We start from the raw sequence: 22,564 nt of genomic DNA, 5'->3' as shown, positions 1-22,564 counted from the left end.
CGGGCCTACAAGACGCTGAAGCCTTAGCGCCGGCAGGGCAGCCAGAAGTGGCTTTGCCCTTACCGCGAAGACTCTCGGGGGATTCCGCCTCCACCCTTCCCGGATAGAACGCTAGGCATGCCGGGCCTTGTAGTCTCAGGCTCCACAGCCGGCGGGGCTGGGCCGCACTCCGGGCGGAGTCAGCGAGCGCAGGATGTGAGCTCACAGCCCGGGACTGTTGGTGGGCAGGCGGCCGCAGGCTAGGGGCGGCTCGGAGTCCACTGGCCCCCTAGCTGAGAGGAGAGACGCCCCCAGGGACGGTGAGAGCGGGGCCCGCTGATGCCCTCGGGGAAGGGATGGACTGCCCCTGCTGGAGCAAAGCGAGCCTGGCCGGGTGCTGGGGAAAAGGCGTGGGGGGCGGCGTAGGGGAGATGGAGAGGTCCGATCTCTCACGGAGGGTGGTCGTGAGAACCGGTGTGGGTTTCCCGGTAGTGAGAAGTGGCCCGAGCTAGGGAAGAGCCCACACCGACCACATTTCCCAGGACTTTTTGGGTGATGCTTAACCTTTACACTTAGGGTTTCTGCTAGATCCGCCCACTCCAGCCCTCAGCTTTCCCCACGCCGTCCTCCGTGTCTGGCGGATTTCTGGGTCCTTCTTCCTTTTAGACCCCACCTCTTTCCACCGCTGCGGCTGTTCGCCCTTTGTTCTGCTTGGGTTTCCATTAGCTTCGCTGAGTGAGCCATGGATCCGCCCCTAGCCCCAGGCATCTCCAATATCCACTCCCAAAGTGCGGAAGGAAGAGCACTGTGGCTATCAGTGGAAACTTCATTCTCACTGGAATTACCTTCTGGGGCGTCACCGGCCACAGGATTCCTGGAACCAATTGGTCTGGGCGGAATCTGATTGACGTCATCCAGGGGCTCAAAGCAATTGCTCTGTAGGAAAGGAATAGATTAGCTCTGAATCCGTCGACCTTTCTTGGCAGGCCTATCCTTTGAGTTCCTTTGCTTTGGCAGAACATATATGTGTGTTTTCTTTGATACTGGGAAAACTGGGGCTAGACGCAGAATACACAGGGAACTTGCTAATACCTGTTAGGGAGGTGGATTTATTCCTTTGAGGTGGGAGTAAAAAGGGAAGGTGATCTCATACCATTCTATTGTTTCTTAGTCACTGGCAGCCTCCTGGTGAGGGCTCACCTCCCATACCCAATCCCTGTGGCAAATGAAAGGGTCTCCCAGACAACCCGCCAAAGTAATTCACTGCTTCACACAGCACCCACTCTGGCTGTCCACTTCCTTGGACATTTTTCCCAGGGACATTTTACCTAAATGTTTTCAGGGACAATTTCAATCTAACAAAATGACATATGTTAAATATTTAAAATGTGCATGGCACTGTGCTAAGCACGGTTAGGGGACACAGCAGTAAACTTGGGAAACCAATGTCTTGCTTCTGGGTTGCACTTACAAGAGATGAGCGACTCTAAACTCCCGCATGTGATGAGCAGTCAGTGAAATCATTCCACTTTTTTTCTGTCTCCATTATCACCACTGTGGTCCAGGCTGCCATCATCTCTTCTTGCCTAGACTACTGCTTCCTCTGGTCTTCCCACTTTCTCTCTTGCACCTTTACAATTCATTCTCTACCCAGCAGCAAGTTATCTTTTTCAAAATACGCTACAAGCAAGTCAGATCATATCACTCCCTTGCCTGCAGTCCTCCGATTGATTCATATCCTATATTGCAATTAGTATAAAATCCAAACTGTGAAATCATCTAGCCTTTCCTGACTTGATCCCAAACCAGCTTTTCCCTACTTTCTGTGCATCAGCTGTTAGGACCTTATTTCTGATCCTAAAACTTGTTTCTTTTTGTTGTTGTTGAGATGAGATTTCCTTATGTCACCCAGGCTGACCTGCCCAGGCTCAAGCAATCATCCCGCTTCAACCTCCTCAGCAGCTGGGACCACAGGCACGAGCCACCATGTTTGGCTAGTTTTCTTATTTGTAGAGACAGTCTCACTGTGTTGCCCAGACTGGTCTTAAACTCCTGGGCTCAAGCAGTCCACCTGCTTTGGCCTCCCAAAGTGCTGGAATTACAGGCGTGAGCCACCACACCAGGCCCCTAAAACTTGTTTCTAACACGAACTTGTACTTACTCTTCTGCCTGTCTAGAATGCTCTCTTCAAACCTCAGCTGAAATGTCACCTTCCCAAAGATGCTTTTCCTGGCCCTCTGTCTGAATTAATGCCTCTCCCTAATCACTCTCTTATCACTGTTTCATTATCTTTATTGCATTCCTCACCTTCTGGAATTATCTACTTATTTATTCAGGTACTTACTTATAGTCTCCTTCCACTAAAATGTAAGGTCCATGCGGACATGACTTTCTGTATTTGTTCTCTCCTGAGTACCCAGTGCCTGACATGTAGGAGTCAGGCACTGGGTACTCAGGTACAACAAATGCTAACTCTCTTTTTAAAAATTCCTGTTAACATTATGATGCCTCTTTGAACTGTTTGAAGGCAAAGACAGTCTCTTTTCACCATTCCCTACTGCCTAGCATAGCAGGGTACTCAATAATTTAATTGCTGAATGAGTTAAATGGGCTAATATATATTAAATGCCAAGAATGGTACCAGGCACACAGTAAGCATTGCAGTGAATTTTAGATAGGTTGTTTCTCTAGCAAATGGATTTTAGTGATGCTGTAGAAAGCCAAAAACATAATATAAAAGCTAAATCTCGAGGAGTAACTGGTTTTGCTTTCTTTTCTCCTCCTTCCTATGAACTCCTGTTAGTGTTTGAATTTCCAAATCACTTTATTATTTTTATTTTATTTTTCTTTCTAGAGATGGGGTCTTGCTATGTTTGCCCAGGCTGGTCTTGACTCCTGGGCTCAAGCAGTCTCCCACCTCAGCCTACTGAGTAGCGGGGAGTATAGGCATGTGGCAGCACACAGCGTACCTCATTGTTTTTAGATTTGTCATCTGATCTTTTCTAGTCCTTTCTTCTGCCATTCTTATTGGGAGGTACGAGAGTAGGGCTGAGCTCCCTCTCAGGAAAAAGAGACAAAAATAGCCATCTATATTCTTCCCTGAAAAATGGTGACAGTTTCAGGAACTTGGGACAAGGCTGGTGCCAAGAAAAGGGAAGGTCAGAAAGCCCCAGCTGAAGCCCAGGTAACCTACGTCAAGAACGCTGGCCAGCGCCCTCCACCCTGGCTCACTGCCTTCTCTCCTGAAGCTGCTTTTACTTTCCTTCCTGAAGCCAGACTCTCGGTGGTGCTCAGAATAAACACTGGCGCAGACTGCTCCTGAGGCTGGAATCTTTAGAAAGGAAGTGCATCCTGTCCCTCTGGCTCCTGGGAAACTCCTAGGCTGGCTGGATTCCCAGTAGGCTTGGCTGAAAGTCTGGGATCCTGGGAACCTTGACAAGATGGTCACCGGAATCGGACCGGTAGATGCCTAGGGTGTTCTGTTCCTCTGGCCCTCTCTGACTGGTTCCATGGGTTTGCTTGTCTTCCATGCTGCCCTGAGTGGAGCTGAGTCTCAGGGAGGCTGGTGAGGTGACCAGGGCAGGGATCTGGGAGACTGCTCCCAGCCCCGGTTCCTGGTATAGTAAAAATGGCAGGGAGACCAGATGCGGTGACTCAGTTATAATCCCAGCACTTTGGGACACTGACATGAGCAGATCGCTTGCACTTAAGAGTTCAAGACCAGCCTGGGCAACATGGTAAAACCCTGTCTCTATCAAAAAAAAAAAATTAGCTGGGCATAGTGGTGGGCACCTGTGGTCCCAACTACTAAGGAGGCTGAGGTGGGAGGATCACCTGAGCCCGGGAGGCAGAGGCTGCAGTGATCCAAGATGGCACCACTGCACTCCAGCCTGGGTGACAGAGTGAGACCCTGTCTCTAAGAAAAAAAAAAAAAATGGCAGGGACTCAATCTTTGCCAGCGAGTGGTGCTTGGGCTTGTCAAGGAGAGAATGATTCTGTCATGTCTCTGCTTTTGTCCGTTCCTGGTCTGCGGGCTCTCTCAGCTGACTCGTGTCCCCTCTCCCATCTTCCTGTACAGCACAGAGAGTATGAGGCTGTGGCCTCCACGGGCCACTCACTTGTGACCCTTTCCACCACGGCGGAGCCTTCCAAGCCTACCTCTTGCCGTGTGGTGATCTACCTCCAGCGGGAGATGTCGGGGGACACCTGCCTGTGCCCGGCCTCGGGGGCCAAGCCCAAGCTCAGTGGCTTCAAGGGAGGAGGGCTGGGCAACAAGTACGTCCAGCTGAACGTGGGCGGCTCCCTGTACTACACCACTGTGCGGGCCCTGACCCGGCACGACACCATGCTCAAGGCCATGTTCAGCGGGCGCATGGAGGTGCTGACTGACAAAGAAGGTGAGGCGTCGGGGCTTGCTGCTCAGGGTAGGGAGGGCAGGAGAGGTTCCCGGGGAAATGACCAGATCTAGAATTCAGAGTCACTTTTCCTCTTCACCTTGTGGAGGGTGGAGTCCCCAGTAGAGCTTCGGAATTCTGTGAAGTTGGGCATGGAGTGCTATATGTTTATGCATTTTTCAGGAAGAAGAGCCATCCTTTTAAAATATTCAACTAGGACAAGATTCTCATAGGGGCCATCACCTTAAGACTGGGCAGCGGGCAGAAGCTAGCAGCGGCGGGTGGCTTCTGTGTTGGGCTGGCCGTGGCGCCCTAAGCCTAGGCCCCAGTAGCCTCCACAGCCTGGAGGGCTGACTCTCCCATGGGTGTGCCTGTTCTGGGTTTCAGGGAGGAAGGGTGAAGAGCAGCCGTGGGCCCGAGTGCTAGAACCTCCATCCCCACCTCCGTCACCCTGCACGAGAGCTCTGTGCTCGTGGAGCCCCTTTCCTGCCACCTGCCATCTGCCACCGGCTCGTCAGGTGGTCTTTGCCTGCCTTGGAGGTACCTGGTGGCAAACTAAGCCTCTAGGGCCGTCTGTACCCCTAGGCTGGATCCTCATAGACCGATGTGGAAAGCACTTTGGCACCATTTTGAATTACCTCCGAGATGACACCATCACCCTCCCTCAGAACCGGCAAGAAATCAAGGAACTGATGGCTGAAGCAAAGTATTACCTCATCCAGGGGCTGGTGAACATGTGCCAGAGTGCCCTGCAGGTACACGGGTGTGGTGGGGTCGGTAGGGGCGGACAAGGTCCGGAGTTGCCCCTTCTTGTGGGATGGAGGACTGTGGTTCCTGGCAGGTTGTGTGGGAGGCGTGGTTGGTGAGTGCAATCCTAATGAAGCCAGTGAGCTGTCGCCCAGGCCCACCGACCTGGCCGCCAGGTTTCACCCTTAGCAGTGTGAGTAGGCCCCGCTTCTGGTTTCTATGCTTTGGTACCTGGATTTTTGGTTTTCTCTCTCTCTTTTTTTTTTTTTTTTGAAACAGGGTTTCACTCCTGTCACCTAGGCTGGAGTGCAGTGGTACAATCTCGGCTCACTGCAACCTTCGCTTCCTGGGTTCAAGCGATTCTCCTGCCTTGGCCTTCGGAGTAGCTGGGACTACAGTCACACGCCATGGCACCTGGCTAATCTTTGTATTTTTTGTAGGGATGGGGTTTCACCATGTTTCCCAAACTGGTCTCAAACTCCTGGGCTCAAGTGATCCACCTGCCTCAGCCTCCCAAAGTGCTGGGATTACAGGCATGAGCTACCATGCCTGGCCTGGATCTTAGGTTTTCTAAATGGGGGTCTGTTTTCCATCTGGCAGTTTCTATTGCCAGGGGCCTCATGATCTGAGTCTGACACTTCCTCACCAAGCAGGGGGTGGCCATGGCATAGGGGCTCCAGAGGTACCTGGCTAAGCCTGGGAAACAGAAGATCCCAAAGAGGGTTCTCTGTTGTGTGTCGCCCAGGACAAGAAGGACTCCTACCAGCCTGTGTGCAACATCCCCATCATCACATCCCTGAAGGAGGAGGAGCGGCTCATCGAATCCTCCACCAAGGTACCGGGACCTGAAGGGCTGTGGGCCGGGGAGGCCAGGCCCCTGTCCCGGCCCTCACTCTGTCCTCCTTCACAGCCCGTGGTGAAGCTGCTGTACAACAGAAGCAATAACAAGTATTCCTACACCAGGTAGGGTGGCTCAGACAGCTGAGCGGCCGGAGCAGACACCAGGCAGCAGACCCAAGGGAAGCTGCCTGCACTCCCAGCATGGTCGGCGTGGGTCTGGGCTGGGTGTTGGAACTGGTTATGCTAAGTGGGGGAAGAACAGAAAGTAGAAAGGAAATTGGGACAGAGGCCTTTGGAACTCGGCAGGGTGCCCTGGCTGGGGTATAAATGATTGAAGGTGAAATGCGCCGTCAGCACGCATCACGAAGGCAGCATGGTAGGTGTTTTCACACGTGTTATCTTACTGGGTGGCAGGGATGCTAGGAGGCCGGTGAGCTGGGTGTCCCCCTGAGCCAGCCTGTGTAGTTCACACTGAGCTGATTCCCTCCCCACACCCTCCAGTCCATGTCCTCTCCATAGGCCACAGGTAGACACAGGTAGCTGCAGGTTCAGAGTCCCAAACCCTCCGTATGACTCCCTGTGGACAGGCACATTGCCACTGTCACCCCCACAGTAAGGGAAGGAACACGTGCCACTGAAATAGCAGTGTCGCCTCCTTCCTTCCAGGCTTAGTGAGGGGAGACTTCCCTCAGTTGTCCCTGCTTTGACTTTAAACCAACTCAGTTCCTTTTCCTCGAAGGCCCTCCCACCCAGAAGGCGCCCTGTGGCCCTTTTTGTCCTGGCCCCCTGGCGTCTTGCCTTCGTTTCAGCAGGACAGCACAGGGAAGGGAGGGAGGAGAGGGCCCCACTTGCCCTAGCACCTCCCCTTGGGCTGCAGCCTCATTCCCAGGCCTGTTGGGCCTCGCGGGTTTTTCAGCAACTCTGACGACCACCTGCTGAAAAACATCGAGCTGTTTGACAAGCTCTCCCTGCGCTTCAACGGCCGCGTGCTCTTCATCAAGGACGTTATTGGCGATGAGATCTGCTGCTGGTCCTTCTATGGCCAGGGCCGTAAGCTGGCAGAGGTGTGCTGCACCTCCATCGTGTATGCCACAGAGAAGAAGCAGACCAAGGTGCGGGGCTTCCCCCTGCATGGGTCAGGGAGGGGAGGACACACACCCGCTGTGGGGGGCATGGCATGGTTGGAGTGTGACCAGCAAAGGGCAGAAGGGCAAAAGGGGCACACGCTTTGCCCTTCTTTCCAAACACAATGTGCTGGGCAAGGACAAAGCCAGAACAAAGGGTGTGGGGAATGGACAGGAACCACTTTGTTCCTATAGGTTCAGGGCAGGGGCCACTGACTAGCAGGGAACAACAGCCTGGTACAGTGGGAGGGACTGGGTCTTTGAAGTTGGCGCACTTGCCAGTTTTCTGACTTTGGATAAGCCACTTAAGACACCTGGGCCTCGGGTTCCTCATTTGCAGACATGGGGATGACAGTATGAATTGAATGAGATATGAAAAGGATACAACTCTTGAGAGCAGCAGTGTGGTGTAGAAATAGCTTGGGCTTTTGTGTTAGAATGCTGTTCAGATCTCCTGTCTGAGCCAGGGACAGAGGCGGGCACATCACTTGAGCCCAGGAGTTCGAGACCACCCTGGGCAACATGTTGAAACCCTGTCTCTACAAAAAATACAAAAATTAGCCGGGCATCATGGCACACGCCTGTAGTCCCAGCTACTACTCAGGAGGCTGCAGTGGGAAGATCCCCTGAGCCCAGGAGTTTGAGGCCAGCCTAAGCAAAATAGCAAGACTCCATCTCCAAACACTCTTAATAATAATAAAATGGAATCTCCTCGCTGACCCCCATCAGCTGGGGGTTTCTGGCTAATCAACTTACTGCCAGGTACACATGAGGCATTTGATAGGTGACAGTTATCAGAAACTCAGCTGGCCTCTCTCCCCTAGCCTACAGTCAGTTACCCCAGAGAGTAGCTGCTTCCTGTGAGTGCATGTCCTGAGATGATCTGCTGGGGTGGATAGCAGGTCATCCAGGAAGGGCCATATGGCTGTGAAGAGCTCCAAGTAGCCAGACTTGCCACACACCTTGCCGACCCCCAAACTACTCAGGTGCCTCCAGCTGGGAGGTCTGCAGAGGGTTTGGGAAGGGCAGCTTACAGGGGGCCCTGCTTCCTCCCACAGTTTTAGGTGTAGGGGTAAGAGGGAGGGTGATAGCATGGGTGGCTCCTGAGCCTGTCAGTGGCGTAAGGGTTCAGGAGCAGGTCTCTGGTGGCTGGTGACGCTGCAGCGGAAGTGGCAGCAGCACCTGGCGTCTTCCTAAGTGTGTTCTCTTTCATAAACCTTGTGGCCCCTCACAACACACCTGCAAGACATGCAGGGCTAGAGCCACTCTCCCCATGTGACAGATGAGAGAACAGAAGCTGAGTCCAACAGAGCAGGTCAGGCAAGACTTCAGGTGTTTGACTGCCTTCCCTTTCTCTTTCCTCTAGGCAGGTCATGGCAGCGACACACTGGGTCGGGCAGGCAGAGAAAGGCAGCGAAACCACTCAGCAGAACAGCTGCTCTCTGTGTGCCTCTCTGTGTGCCAGCTTCTGCTAAGCAGTCATATCTTTCCCGTAACATTGACAGCAACTCTAAGGGGTTGCATTGAACCATCCTTTACATTTGGGAGCTGCAGCCCAGAAGGGTTCAGCCAGAGGCCCCTGCACAGCTGTCAAGTGGTGGAGCTGTGTCTGGACATAGGCCTGGCCTGCCCTCTGTGCCCGCCAGGTCCCTTGACCTCAGGCTGGGGCAGGGATGCGGAGGGTGTTGGTCTTCCCTGTCCTCATGTCTCTAAAGCACAGCCCCTCACCCCGCCTTCGGAGGGAGGCCAGCTCTCCCTGGAGACGGACCGCCACCTGTCTTCTGAGAAGTAGCAGAGGCCTTACGGAGCCTCAGGGCCAGGAGCTCTGACACATGGCTCCCTCTCGAAGATGAAACCTTGCCCTGTCTTCTTCCTCCCTCACCCCAGGTGGAATTCCCAGAGGCCCGAATCTATGAGGAGACACTCAACGTCCTACTCTATGAGACCCCGCGCGTCCCTGACAACTCCTTGTTGGAGGCCACAAGCCGTAGCCGCAGCCAGGCTTCCCCCAGTGAAGACGAGGAGACCTTTGAACTGCGGGACCGTGTCCGCCGCATCCACGTCAAGCGCTACAGCACTTACGATGACCGGCAGCTCGGTCACCAGTCTACCCATCGCGACTGACCAGACTGTCAGGGAGTCAGAGCACAGGAAGCCCTATCTCCCGTCCTGTGGAACCCCGCCCCATTGGCCACCCCATACTGCTGCTGGCTGGTCTCTGCTCCAGCACCCAGAGGCATGACAGGCCCTGCTCGGAGGTCAGAGGGTCTGGAGAGGGGAGGGACCACACTCCTCTGCCCTGCCCCTGAGCATTTCTGGATGACTGAGTCCTGTCTGCTCAACATCGCCCTTCCTGCCTGACAGGGAGCTGCTTCTGCTCTGGGGTGAATGGACAGACCCACCTCCTGCTGAGAACCTTCCCCTAGGCCCTCTGCGGAAGGGCTGCTGCCCCTTAGGCCTCAGCTGAGGCCCACAGAGAATGGGTTCCTTCTGGGGGTAGGCAGCTCCTGGTGCTGTAGGGGCCCAGTTTCATAACAGAAGGCGGGATGTCTTTTTTCCTAAGGTGTTTGAGCACAGGCTTGATAAGTTTGGTTTTTTATAAATAATCTAGGAAATTAATAGTTCTAAGTCTAATAATAAGGAAACTGGGCATTTCTTTTGCCCTCCAGGGTGCCAAGACCCTGTATATGACAGAACCCATGGCCCTTCTCCATGCCTGTGGGATCTGTTTCTTTAAAGCACTTTGTACTGTTTTTCAGGAGGTTGATATTCTCCCTGACCCACATCTTTCTACCCTAATCCCCACTTCCCTGCAGAATCAATCTGAGGGAGGGGATAAAGAGGAAGCAATAAAAAAAAAAAAAAAATCCAACAGAGCAGCTCTGGCTTTGCCAGCCTGGCTAGCAACTCAAAGTGCACCAAGGAGGGAAGGATGACTAAGCTGGGACCTGTGGTCCTAACAGGGTGCCTGTGCGAATTCCCACCCCCCAATCTGAGAGTCACATCACTGACTCCTGGGTCTAGCATGGCTGCTCTTTGTCATTCACTTGCGTGTCCTTAGCTTCCAGCCATGCTGTCCTCCCATACGGTAAAGCCAAAGAGCTGTCACAGGGGCCAGAAACACAAGCCACGGCAGGAAGACCATGGAGCCTGTGGGCACTGCAGGGTGTTGGCTGGCACGCCCATCAGCCGAGGACAGCAATCGCAGAGCCCGGTGCTCCCAGCAGCCCCTGCACAGAGGTGGCACATCCTTGGCCACACATGTACTCCCTGCCCGCACTATGCATGCTCTTGGCTTGTCCTGGCTGGGAGGTGGTTCTGCCCAGTGGTATCTCTGAACACAGGATGAGAGACGGGAGCAAATGAAGCACCTTGAAGGCCTTCGCTCCTTGTTGGGTAACTCAGCCATGGAGACGCCAAGCACTAGCCAGTGGGGTGAGTTCCTCTTTAGGGCTTTGGTTTTCATTCCTTTTTGTTTGGCATGACCAAACAAGAATTCAGCTTATCTGAATTCTTTTCCAAAGGAATGCTGTCAGGGAGGGCGCTGTTCTGCCAGCCTAACAAAGCAACATATCCTCGTACAGTACCCACTTTCCACTCTGGGGAGGACACAGGTTATCAAGTTCATCCCTCTTGACTACTCTTATGATAGCTGATGCCACATGCCAGACCCAGGGTTAGACATTCATAAGGACCTGAAGTGGTATGATGGCAGGACAGGGGCAATGGGACTTTCTCATGAGGCATTTTATGTTAGTCACAGTCTTGAATGTATAAATAGCACTAAGACTCTCAGGTCAGGTACCTTGGTGATTAGCTACTCATTCTTCTAGCCCTCATTGAGGTAACAAGATAAAGACAAATCCATTTATTTGGCCAAATTCAGTCTTTGGCTTTGTGGCTTTCCCACAGAGACTGGAATGCGTCAGCCTGAGACCACTGGCCTATTTTCTCACCTGCCCTCTTGAGATTCTTTAATACTCAAATTCCCAGCACCCCACTGAGGTATTTTGATGCTTGCCTTTGACCTCCCCATCCCCTTTAGTCCCTGCTTCTTTGACATTCACATCCTCAATGTCGATCTTTCTTGCCAAGAAAGCACAGTAGCCTGGGAAAGGGCATTCATCTTCTCTGACTGAAAATATCTCCTTAGGGAAACTACTAACATTGAACTCACTGACATGATTTCAGCTTCTTTAATCAAACACTGTGGCTTAAAAGTTTGGGGGTTTTCTTTGAAAGTTTACAGCTTCATTCAGAAAGCAACTCTTGGCTGTGTGCATTTTTCAACTCTTAGCAGCCCAGGGGTAAGTAAACAAAAAAGTATGGATTAAGGTCAAACTTTGTCAGTTTCTGAGAAACCTGGCAGCCTGCTGTTAACAGCAAAGACCAGTATTGGGTTTTATTGAATTTGGTATGTGACCAAGGTCAGCCTGAAGGATGGTACAGGTCATGGGCAGGAGAGAATTTTTCCTTTACCACATAACTGTAATACTTGGTTGCTCAGCATAAGCAATGGAAGCAAACACTAATTTCTAATAAAATTATGTTACACTCAATGGTACAGAGCCATGTTTATAGTGAGCAGGGCTTGGCCAGCTCACAGCCATGGGCTGTTTACCACCTGACCTTGTGTTCTAGCTAGGTCATAAGCGCGACCATACTGTTGCCCTGCAACCCCAGCGTCCCCTGGAGGAGGACTAAGGACAACACTAACAAGGGCTGGAACTGTGATTTAATATTAAGTCAAGAAAACGACCTCTAACAATCCCTGCAGTGGCGGAGAAGAAATCCTAAGATAGGGGCAAGATGCAGCACAATTTACCAGCTTCCCCTGGAGCAGGACTAAGGACAACACTAACAAGGGCTGGAACTGTGATTTAGTATTAAGTCAAGAAAACGACCTCTAACAATCCCTGCAGTGGCGGAGAAGAAATCCTAAGAATTGGGGCAAGATGCAGCACAATTTATCTCTGGCTCTTGAACATCTAAGAGAGGCTCAGGAAGTAGCTTTGCTTAGTCATCATACCTAAAGCTGCTCCTCGAGCCACATTCCTGCCTTTGTGGTCTGGATGCTTGGCAGAGTCATACTCAGGGCTGGCACACCCCTTGCTCCAGGAAACCCGACTGGCTTGCCTCACTCCTCTCCTGGGCCCAGCAAGGCCAGAGATGATAATGGTTGGTCAGTGCTAAGAGCCAGGCCACTCCAACCCTGACACTGGCTTCCCTCTCTGCATTTGGCAGAAGGTAAAGTGAGTAAGAGTCCATTCCAATGCCCCACCGCCGCAACTAGCTAAGAGGCACAGTGACCCTGGGAGATGTTCAGCCAGCCTCCAGGCTGATAGGGAAATAGGCACATGCCCTATCAGGGGGCAGCTCCCTGGAAGGGCAGCAGAGAAAGCAATCAAGGGTGCTCACTGGGTCAGAAGGGGAGCCTAAGACTCCAGGAGCAGAAATGGCAAAGGTGATCAAGCGTGCACTGGTTTACTGATCAAACCTCACAGGCCAGGAAACTCCAGGCCTGTGGCAGCTGAACACAGTTCCTTGGTGGAGAAGTTTACTGGAACATGGTGTAGGCCATGAGGAGGCTTATGAGGAGTCCAGGCTTGGCGGAGTCCCACATGGGTCTTCTGAAGAAAAGTTATACCACCCCTCCCCCAAAAAAGAACCCCACAATCAAATTAAGAGACCCACTGTGGCCGGTGATGGGGAGGGAGAAGAGTTCTGCAGCAATTGTGGGATGAGAGTTGTTCTTCCTGGTGACTGAGCCTGGGCACTTGGGGCCTCAGCTGGCCTACCAGTGAAGGCCTGAGGGTGGTGTCTTCTCATCTTTATTGCTTTCCAGAGAGAAGGGAGGGATCCGAACATCAAAGTGGGAGCCATCAGGTCTTTCGAAGCGGAATGTGCCCCTGCAGGTCAGAGAGAAGTTGGTTTAGAGGGAGCCAGAACTGAGGCCCTCCTAAGGATCTGGATGGCCCTAGGCCCTCAGTTGCCAGCCACAGAGGATGTGTGAGCCTGAGCTCTCTTCTATCTAGCTCATGACAAGATGACTGGTCCAGAGACCCAAGAGCCCCTCATGGTTATCCATGAAAAGAAAAATGCACCTGTGATGGCTCACGCTTATAATCCCAGCACTTTGTGAGGCCAAGGCAGGCAGATCATCTGAGGTTGGGAGTTTGAGACCACCTTGGCCGACACGGAGAAACCCCGTCTTTACTAAAAATACAAAATTAGCCAGGTGTGGTAGCACATGCCTGTAATCCCAGCTACTTGGGAAGCTGAGGCAAGAGAATCTCTTGAACCCAGGAAGCAGAGGTTGTGGTGAGCAGAGACTGTGCCATTGCACTCCAGCCTGGGCAGCAAGAGTGAAACTGTCTCAAAAAATAGAGAAAAACACAGCTGTCCAGTTTCTGGCCTTTACATACACACTGCATAAACTACCCAATTGCATTTTCAGGTTAAGGAGTGAAACAGTAAGGAAAAATCCCAACTATATGAGCAACTCTGCAGCATCAAATCACCAGACCTCTTTGGCCTAAGTCCTCAGTCCACCAATCACAAGGAACTGAGAAACAGGCAGTAATAGAAAATAAGACAAGTCTCCCACAACAATAAATAGCAGGTAAGGCTCCCTCTAAGAATGTCACTTGGCTTAGAGTTAATGGCAAGCTCTAAGCTCTTACTCTTCTGACCTACAGCTTCTGTCTGTGAACCTGGGCAGCCCCTGCTGCTGCACACTCACTCACCACATGTGCCCACTAGAAGCCTGCAGCGAGACGTGGCTGCTATACTGGAACGCAGGCTGCTCCTTGGATAACACCGGTTCCTGAAAGGGTTTAGGCAAAATGGGTCAGGCCAAGCCCCAGGCACATGTTTTCCTGCACCCCAGGGTCACATGCTGACTGCCAGTTCATCAAGACTGGATGTCCCCCAGCCAACCAGCATCACAGCAGGCACTCCTACTGCATGGTACACTTCCTGCCAGTACCTCCTCCCACAGCATGGTCATTTGGCCTGGGCCTTTTAACCTGGCTCTGGGAAAGATAAGCTCAGACTGAATGTCTCAGGGCGCTGTGCAAAGATTCTGGGCTAAGGACCTCCTCTACAGCCTGGAGAACACGGTGAGACCCCATTTCCACAAAAAAAAGTTTTTTTAAATTAACCAGGCATATCTGCTACTCAAGAAACTGAGGTGGAGGATTGCTTGAGCCCAGGAAAGTAAGCTATTGTTGCACCACCACACTCCAGCCTGGATGACAGAGCAAGACCCTGTCTCTAAAAACAAAGAGCCTACTGTGGAGATACCCCCTCCAGTGACCATTCACACGTGCTAAGTGACAGATACCATGGCAGGTACTCTGCAAACCTCTGCTGCCTTAATTCTCCTGGTGATCATAAGATAATTGGTGTGACGCACATTTTAGCAGTAAGAAACTAAGATTTTGGTTAAGTAACTTGTCCAAAGTTATGCAATGAATATATAACTCAGCTGGAATTTGAAGTGACTAGCTAAGTCCAAAGCCCTGTTCTTACTCACTTTGTCACCTGCCTCCCCAGTCCCCACTAACTTGGATAAATGCCTGTTGAATGTGGCCCCTGACACCAGTACTACTTGTGACTTTTTTCTCAGGAGACAGGGCTCAATAGGCAGGGATTATAAAGTCAGATCTTTTCAAGGACCAGCAGAGGAAGTAAACATGTAAACAGACAAAGAGGAAAGACCACAGGGAATGGTCATTCAAATTTTTTTTTTTTTTTTTTTTTTTTTGAGACGGAGTTTCGCTCTTGTTACCCAGGCTGGAGTACAATGGTGCGATCTCGGCTCACCGCAACCTCCACCTCCTGGGTTCAGGCAATTCTCCTGCCTCAGCCTCCTGAGTAGCTGGGATTACAGGCACGCGCCACCATGCCCAGCTAATTTTTTTTGGATTTTTTTTTTTCGTAAAGACGGGGTTTCACCATGTTGACCAGGATGGTCTCGATCTCTTGACCTCGTGATCCACCCATCTCGGCCTCCCAAAGTGCTGGGATTACAGGCTTGAGCCACCGCGCCCGGCCGCCAAATTTTGTATTTTAAAAGACACTATACCAGTTTTAAAAACTACACAAGTTTTGGCCGGGCGCGGTGGCTCAAGCCTGTAATCCCAGCACTTTGGGAGGCAGAGGCGGGTGGATCACAAGGTCAAGAGATCAAGACCATCTTGGTCAACATGGTGAAACCCCGTCTCTACTAAAAATACAAAAAAAATAGCTGGGCATGGTGGTGCGTGCCTGTAATCCCAGCTACTCAGGAGGCTGAGGCAGGAGAATTGCCTGAACCCAGGAGGCGGAGGTTGCGGTGAGCCGAGATCGCACCATTGCACTCCAGCCTGGGTAACAAGAGCGAAACTCCGTCTCAAAAAAAAAAAAAAAACACACTACACAAGTTTTGACTTCAGACTCACTTGGGGTTAAATCTAGGCCCTGCCACTGCTAGCTATGGGACCATGGGCTAGTTCAGGTGTCCCCAAACTTTTTACACAGGGGGCCAGTTCACTGTCCCTCAGACCATTGGAGGGCCGCCACATACTGTGCTCCTCTCACTGACCACCAGTGAAAGAGGTGCCCCTTCCTGAAGTGCGGCGGGTGGGGGTGGGGGGGCAGATAAATGGCCTCAGGGGGCCACGGGCCGTAATTTGGGGACGCCTGGGCTAGTTATTTAACTTCTCAGTCTCACTCTCTTCATCTATGAAATGGGTTTTAAGAAACCTATCTAGTGGAGTCGTAAGATTTTTAACCCAAAACAATGCAATGTGTTCACAAAGTGAGCCTGTCTCTAACCACAAAGGAGAAGGAAGCCATGCACTAAGTCCCCAGGCTGGCCACACAGAATTACTGGACCAGGGATGCTCACCCTGCCCACTACCCCTCGACCTCGCACTGTCTCCAAGGTGCCGGAGAGACTGAATATCCTCCAGTGCCGCTCCCGAAGCTGTACCACATCACTGTCAAGGTTCTCCAAACGGATACAGTAGCGCCACTGAGGGGGTATGGAACAGAGTTTAAAGAATAAACTTTGGGTAACACTCCCAGAATTCTGTGCAGAGCAAAAGTCAACAAAGCTGACGTGCACTGCACAAGTTCCACTCCCTCCAGGAGGTGAGCTCCCCCACCTCCACCCTGACCCCCAGGCACACCCACAAGCTCCCCTTCTCCCCAACAGAGACACTCACCCAGTACACATGGGAATTCTGAGCTTCCTAGGGAGAAAACAAAGACAATTTAAGTCCCACATGGCAAGACCAAGTGTATTCCAATCAACATCTCTCCAATGTAGTTGATATATTCCAGGAAGGTTGCAGACAGACCAAGCTGTGAGTATCTGTGGGATAAGTATGATAGCTGGACCATGGCCTGTAAGCCCACAGCGAGGCAGCATCCCTGTTCCTGGCCTCCCCCTTCTCATCCCTTCAAGATCACCAACAGAGCTGGATGCCAACAGAAATCAGCTACAGGACTCTTACCTTTTTCACTGCCCTCCTGGCCAGCCCTGCCTCCTATCACTGCTGCCTTGGGCCCCTATCCTCCTACTGTCTCCCATTACTGTCCCTTACTGTAATACTTTAAGGTAGCCGCCTCCACTACTATGAGGTCCTGGAAGACAGGAACAGTGTTTCATTTACATTTGTATCCAAGCATGCACTGATTATACACACTTTTCTGACCACAGCTTCTGTCTGTGGAGTTGGGTGGCCCCTACCGCTGCACATGCTTAACCGCCAGGCAATGCGTAAGTGTACAAAATGTGTACTTTTTGCCCGCCAGGCAATGTGTAAGTGTACAATGTGTATAATGCACAAAAAGTGTGATGCCTACACTGATTTATATTATGTGTATATTCTTCATAAACATGGCTCCCGTTGAGCAAGAGGGAAGAGACAGGATAAAGGACTCCTTCCTGGGACCTATGGGTTTCCCTGCCTGCTCTAGGTCTTGGTGTCAGCTATTATCAAGAGGCTACTCAACCCCACTCAACACATGCCACCACTTTGGAGCAGAACCACAGGAACACAGTTTATATTTAGACTCCCCTCCCCCAGCAGTCACCTTGAGGACACCAAACACCTTGAGGCCTACCCCTGCTAGAAGGAGTCTAGGCTGGCCACATACCCTCATGCCCATGTAGAAGGGGATGACAGTGACACGTATGTTCTCAGTTGTTTCTCGGTGAACATCAGAGAGCTCCAGCCACGGGTGATTCTTCTCTTGCCAGGCCCTTAACGTCTCCCGAGCCACAAAAGGGGGTGCTGGGGCAAGATACAACTGGTTAGTCCAGGCTAACAGTCCAGTGCGATTGCTCCTCCTAGAAAACCCTTCCTAGTGGCGGCCCAGGCAAACAGGATGATCATACAAGAAGCAAAAGTACAGGCTGGAAGAAGGTACAGGACTGCTACTAAGCACAAGCCCTGAGGAGCTAGTGTAATAATAATATAGGAAGATAATCGGACTGGGAGTTAAGAGCCCTGGTTTTCAGCCCTGACTCTGCTACTAACAACCCTGAGTCACTTGACATCATCCCTGAGCCTCAGTTTCCATATCTGTAAGGAAATAACAACCATCTGTCAGGTATGACACCTATGAGGTATAACAGTCTAATAAGAGGTTAAAAAAAGTGTGGAAATAGAGCTTTGGAATTTCTTTTTTTTTTTTTTTCTGAGACAGAGTCTCGCTCTGTTGCCCAGGCTGGAGTGCAATGGCATGATCTCCGTTCACTGCAACCTCTGCCTCCCAGGTTCAAGTGATTCTCCTGCCCCCGTCTCCCGAGTAGCTTGGATTACAGGCGCCCGCCACCATGCCCAGCTAATTTTTGTATTTTTAGTAGAGACAGGGTTTCACCAGGTTGGTCTCAAACTCCTGACCTCAGGTGATCTACCCGCCTCGGTCTCTCATAATGCTGGGATTACAGCTGTGAGCCACCGTGCCCGGCCCTGGAATTATTTCTATGATATTCTTTGATGAAAAGGCCCTCCCATTCCACCTCCCCTTCTTGAAAGAGATTACCTTTTGTTTGGTCGTACAGAAGAAATCTTTCAAAGAGCTCATGTTGGATGGGAACCTGATCAGTGGAGGTGTAGGGGAGGATGTCTTCATGGCTGACATAGTCCAGGCCTGGCACAGAGATGCAAAAGACAGTGAAACTCATACAGGAGAGGAGAGAAATGGGGCTGAGAAGAAACATTTCCTGGCCTTGTCCCAGTATGTGATAACCCTGGTATCATACCTCTCAGCATCATAATCCCTCCCAGTGGATAACAGGACATCAGAAGCCTCTCCCTGAGACACACCAGACCCCTTCTTGACAGGCACCATTCAAATGCTAACTACTCACCTGGGATGGCATAGAGGGCCCGACTGTCATCATGGTTAGCCAAGAAGGTCACAGCTTCTGTCTGAGATCTCTGAGACTAAGGCAAGAAGTGAATCAGAGCTTTGTTGGCCACAAGTCCAAGGCCTTGGGGACCAGGACTGACCTGGGCTCTGTTTGGCCTTTCCCTCCCTTTGTCCCCATTGGAATGCAGGGCTTTTCCATGCAGAGGACCCTCAGGCCCAGCCATCTTGCTTACTTACTATATGTGGGCAGTCACGGGCATCAATCAGCACCTGATAATAAGTGTGAGTTTTGCCTTTCACCTCCTTAGAGCCATGGCCAGCAGGGTTCTCTGCTCTGTGTGGCGGGAGAAGGAGGCCAAGATCACCCCAGGAGAAATGGAGGCTGTACCTGACTCAGCTCCCTACACCTCCTGACCTAAATGGGCTGGTCCCTGATCTCAAGGGGCTTTAGCACCAGCTGGACACCTACTGTGCAGCACCTCAGCCCAGCCGCTCCTCAGTTGGGGCAAACAATAGAGCATGGAAGACCATGGTATAGAGCCATCGTCTGATGTGTGGATGCCTCTTACAAGAAGGGGGCCATGCTGAGAAAATCAAATTGTCACCTCAGTCCCCAGGGCCCAGAGTATCCTTATCTTCTTACATCCCAGGGGCTGTCTGTGATCATTTAATGGAGCTGAACCTTTAATGTATTCTAGGGATGATGTGAGATTGAGGGAAAGACTCCAGCTGAACATCAAGAAATCAAGAAGACTTTTCCCTTAAATGCCCTCTAGGGTACTCATAACGAAAATTAGGAGTGGCTTAGGAAAGCATTCTTGGGAAGCCTAAAAGGACTCTCTGACTATCCCTGAGCACTCAGCACTTTTGTCTCCATGGGTCTTAGTGCCAGAGAGGTACTCTAGGGATGTTTCCAAGGCCCAGGAGGATGCTGTTTTTACCCCTGGTACTCCAAGTACATATGTCTGCCATCTCCTTCTGAGGATACTGTGAGGCAAAACGACAGGAAAACTTACTTTTCTGGAGCTGCAGAAGCCACATCCCGGTCATATAGTCTGGCCTGCCAGGGAAACAGGACAACACCTCGGTAGCCAAAAACGCTATGAAGGAAAAGCTGGGAGGAAAGAGGGCCTCTGTGAGTCTGCAGTCCAGCAAATCCATCCAGGGAGGACCCAGACCACAAAGCAGCACAGGTGGAGGCGACTCCAGCACAAGGTCTTGCTACCTTTTCCCTTGAAGTCTGTAATCAACCAGACCAACGCTGGAACACTCTTATTTCTTCTTTACCTGGCTAACTGTACTCATTCTTTAGATCAATGCTCAGGCCTCCAGAAAGCCTTCCCTGACCTCCCTTCCACTTATTAGCACAACGTCCAGCCACTGGCCATTTGCATATAATTAATTCTCTTCTAGACTATAAACTCCACGATGGCAGGAATCATGTCTACTTTGCTTTCTGATTTAACCGTAATACACAATGCCTGGTCCATTGTAGGCACGCAGAAAAAAAAAAAAAAATGTTGAACCAACAAAAAGTCTTCCTTACCTACAATGTCCTAGAAGGGCCTAAACCTATCCCAGTGGACCCAGAACAAAGCTGATGTAGAAAAAGAACCACACACTCAGAGTTTACCACACTGCAGTCAGTTTTAGTACGGCAAAGCATCAAAGGTTTACTTTTCTGAAAGCTTCCTCCACTGGCTTCCCACCATCCACTACGTTAGAGAAATCTGTAGCAACTTGGCCAAACCTCACTAGGGTCCACACCATCCTTGTCCACACTAACTTGGAAAGAGAACCCAATGACACATCAAGTGCATTCAAATCTAGGAGAACAGAAAGCCCATCCATAAAAATTTGATTCTGGTCTGGCACCAAACATCAAGGTACAATGAATAGAAAACCATACCATGTAGGCCTATGACCCAATCTGACTCCTTTCAGAAGCAGAGCACTCTATGAAAATGAAAGACGAGCCAGCCCAATACTCACCTGCCCGGTCTCATATTTTCCATTCTGTTTCGGCACCTCAAACACACCAACTGTCTCCAACACTTTGCCCTCTGGTCGGTTTCTGAGTAGGAAGGAAAAGAACAAGCAACGGAAAAGCTGAGACGTTAATGGTTACCTATCCGTCAGAAAAAGCTCCTGAGGATACTGAGGTGCCAGGGCGATGACAGCAGAGAAGGGTTTGGGGTAGTGGGGCCAGCTGGAACAGCAAAGGCTTTCCTCCTCCTTGGTGAAAACCTCCCAGTCTCCCAGTGTTAGATGTGACTGCTCCCATATTACTGCCTTCTCTATCCACATGGCATTCTTCATATAATGCCCTCGCACTCTGCTCAAATGTACCCCTGCTCTTGTTTCTTCCCTAACCTACCCTCTTGACCACCCATAGCACTTTAACTATCTTGCTCACTTTTTTGGGAAGGGGAACATCTTTTTTTCTTCTTTCTTACATTTTCTTTCTTTTTTGTTTTTTTTTGAGACGGAGTTTTGCTCTTGTTACCCAGGCTGGAGTGCAATGGCGCCATCTCGGCTCACCGCAACCTCCGCCTCCTGGGTTCAGGCAATTCTCCTGCCTCAGCCTCCTGAGTAGCTGGGATTACAGGCATGCGCCACCATGCCCAGCTAATTTTTGTATTTTTAGTAGAGACGGGGTTTCACCATGTTTACCAGGATGGTCTCGATCTCTTGACCTCGTGATCCACCTGCCTCTCTCTCCCAAAGTGCTGGGAATACGGCTTGAGCCACCACGCCCGGCCTGTTTCTTACATTTTCTATATCACAAATCATCAAGCAATATCCCGCCCACTGTACATTTCAGTTGTGTCCATGCCTTATCTTTACCAAAGACTGTCAATTCTCTGGGAGCAATGCCAGAGTCTGATTAGCCAGTACTGCCCCCTTAGAGCCCAGTATAGAAGAGGGGCTCAAAAAATATTTGTCTTGTATTGTAATTCTATGTCCATCTCCCTCTCTAACCTGGAGCTATTACATTGCCCTTGAAAAGCTTAATCATATCTAGATTTCCTACTGCACCTAGCGGTCTCTCAATATCGTTTTTGTTCATATTCTCACGGGGGTCTTAAATTGCAAACAGCTATGATCTCTGGCCAATGTCAGTATCTAATATCAGCCACGAAAAACTCAGCACTGCCAGGCACCACTCTGAACAGGGTTGCTCTTTCTAGGAGCACTTCAAATAAAGGTTGTTTCTACTGTTTTTCAGATGTGAACTTTATGCTTCCTCCCACTGATCCCTTAGCCCGTTTGATCCGCCTGTCCCATCCGCGAAGACACTTTCCACACCATCCCCATGGCCTCACACCCCTTTCCCCAAGTCACCTACAGAAAATCGATCTCCCCAGAGTCACTTGGAAACCACACCCAAGAGTCTCATTTTCCACCTCTAGCATCCTTCTGAGGGAGACCGTGACTGAATCCGAAGGCTGAGGGTTCAAGCCAAAGCCCTAGGGCTGAAATAAAAAGCTGCCCTCCGATAGCGGTGCTGGGGGGGGACCCCAGCAGGGCAAGGAGGATTCACTCGGAGAGGGTAACCTGTTCCCGCTCAGAGCCAACCCGGCACAACCAGGGCTCTGGGCCGCGTTGGCTTCCCTGCTCCTGGCACATGTCCCAGACAGCGCAGGTCGACACCCTGCTCGGGACCCTCTCCGGGATCTAACTCCAGTCCCCCTCAGCCGGTCCGGACACCTGGCCTCCGCATTGGCCGCAAACACGCTCCCTGGGCTACAAGCCCCGTCCCCGAGGCCCCTGGCTCCGTCCCTCACCGGGACGAGAGGTGCCTCCGCGTCGTCGTGATTGCCGCTGGCGAGAAGGCCCCAGTTCCAGCCGCCGCACAGAGCGGCCTCGGCCACCTGGCCCCAGTCAGCGACCGGGACCACCAGCGGTTGCCCACGGCCAGGACCCGCCGGGCTGCACAGGCTGCCATGACCCGCCCGAGCGCCCGCCAGGCTGCTGACACAGACCCCTAAGCCGCGGCGGGGCGGCGTGTCGCCCCCGCCCCACACTGCCCCGCGCCGCGTCCCCGCCCCCTTGGTCCTCAGCCTTGCCTGGTTCCACCCCGGAACTCAGAGCTACTTCCGGCGCGCG

The 22,564-nt window shown here is 51.5% G+C and overlaps 2 protein-coding genes across 2 annotated transcripts; one reads left to right on the top strand and one right to left on the bottom strand.

The window, feature by feature from the left end:
• The first annotated feature begins 151 nt into the window (after window positions 1-151).
• Window positions 152-9,296, top strand: TNFAIP1 (TNF alpha induced protein 1). The gene is made up of 7 exons (XM_003931406.4): window positions 152-299; window positions 4,058-4,376; window positions 4,959-5,128; window positions 5,866-5,955; window positions 6,031-6,083; window positions 6,877-7,072; window positions 8,972-9,296. The coding sequence occupies exons 2-7, from the start codon at window positions 4,172-4,174 to the stop codon at window positions 9,206-9,208; spliced, it is 951 nt and encodes a 316-aa protein (XP_003931455.1). The 5' UTR covers window positions 152-299; window positions 4,058-4,171; the 3' UTR covers window positions 9,209-9,296.
• A 1,970-nt stretch (window positions 9,297-11,266) lies between these two features.
• POLDIP2 (DNA polymerase delta interacting protein 2) lies at window positions 11,267-22,520 on the bottom strand. Its single transcript, XM_010342137.3, has 11 exons — window positions 22,243-22,520; window positions 20,447-20,528; window positions 19,471-19,568; window positions 18,692-18,788; window positions 18,453-18,528; window positions 18,125-18,232; window positions 17,234-17,370; window positions 16,297-16,323; window positions 15,978-16,103; window positions 13,831-13,910; window positions 11,267-12,993 (listed from the first exon to the last, which is right to left on the bottom strand). The coding sequence occupies exons 1-11, from the start codon at window positions 22,401-22,403 to the stop codon at window positions 12,879-12,881; spliced, it is 1,107 nt and encodes a 368-aa protein (XP_010340439.2). The 5' UTR covers window positions 22,404-22,520; the 3' UTR covers window positions 11,267-12,878.
• Window positions 22,521-22,564: the final 44 nt, after the last annotated feature.

This window comes from Saimiri boliviensis, chromosome 17 (genome assembly GCF_048565385.1).
Source record: "Saimiri boliviensis isolate mSaiBol1 chromosome 17, mSaiBol1.pri, whole genome shotgun sequence".
Classification (NCBI taxonomy): Eukaryota; Metazoa; Chordata; class Mammalia; order Primates; family Cebidae; genus Saimiri; species Saimiri boliviensis.
This window is presented reverse-complemented; position numbering and strand designations above follow the sequence as displayed.

Excerpts from the sequence above, each read along its gene's own strand:
- TNFAIP1 (XM_003931406.4), top strand. The coding sequence starts at position 4,172 with ATGTCGGGGGACACCTGCCTGTGCCCGGCCTCGGGGGCCAAGCCCAAG. Across the intron at positions 6,084-6,876 it reads AACAAGTATTCCTACACCAG|CAACTCTGACGACCACCTGC; the intron begins GTAGGGTGGCTC and ends CGGGTTTTTCAG. Across the intron at positions 7,073-8,971 it reads CAGAGAAGAAGCAGACCAAG|GTGGAATTCCCAGAGGCCCG; the intron begins GTGCGGGGCTTC and ends CCCTCACCCCAG.
- POLDIP2 (XM_010342137.3), bottom strand. The coding sequence starts at position 22,403 with ATGGCAGCCTGTGCAGCCCGGCGGGTCCTGGCCGTGGGCAACCGCTGG. Across the intron at positions 19,569-20,446 it reads GAAAATATGAGACCGGGCAG|CTTTTCCTTCATAGCGTTTT; the intron begins GTGAGTATTGGG and ends CTTTCCTCCCAG. Across the intron at positions 13,911-15,977 it reads GTCGAGGGGTAGTGGGCAGG|GAACCGGTGTTATCCAAGGA; the intron begins GTGAGCATCCCT and ends AAACCCTTTCAG.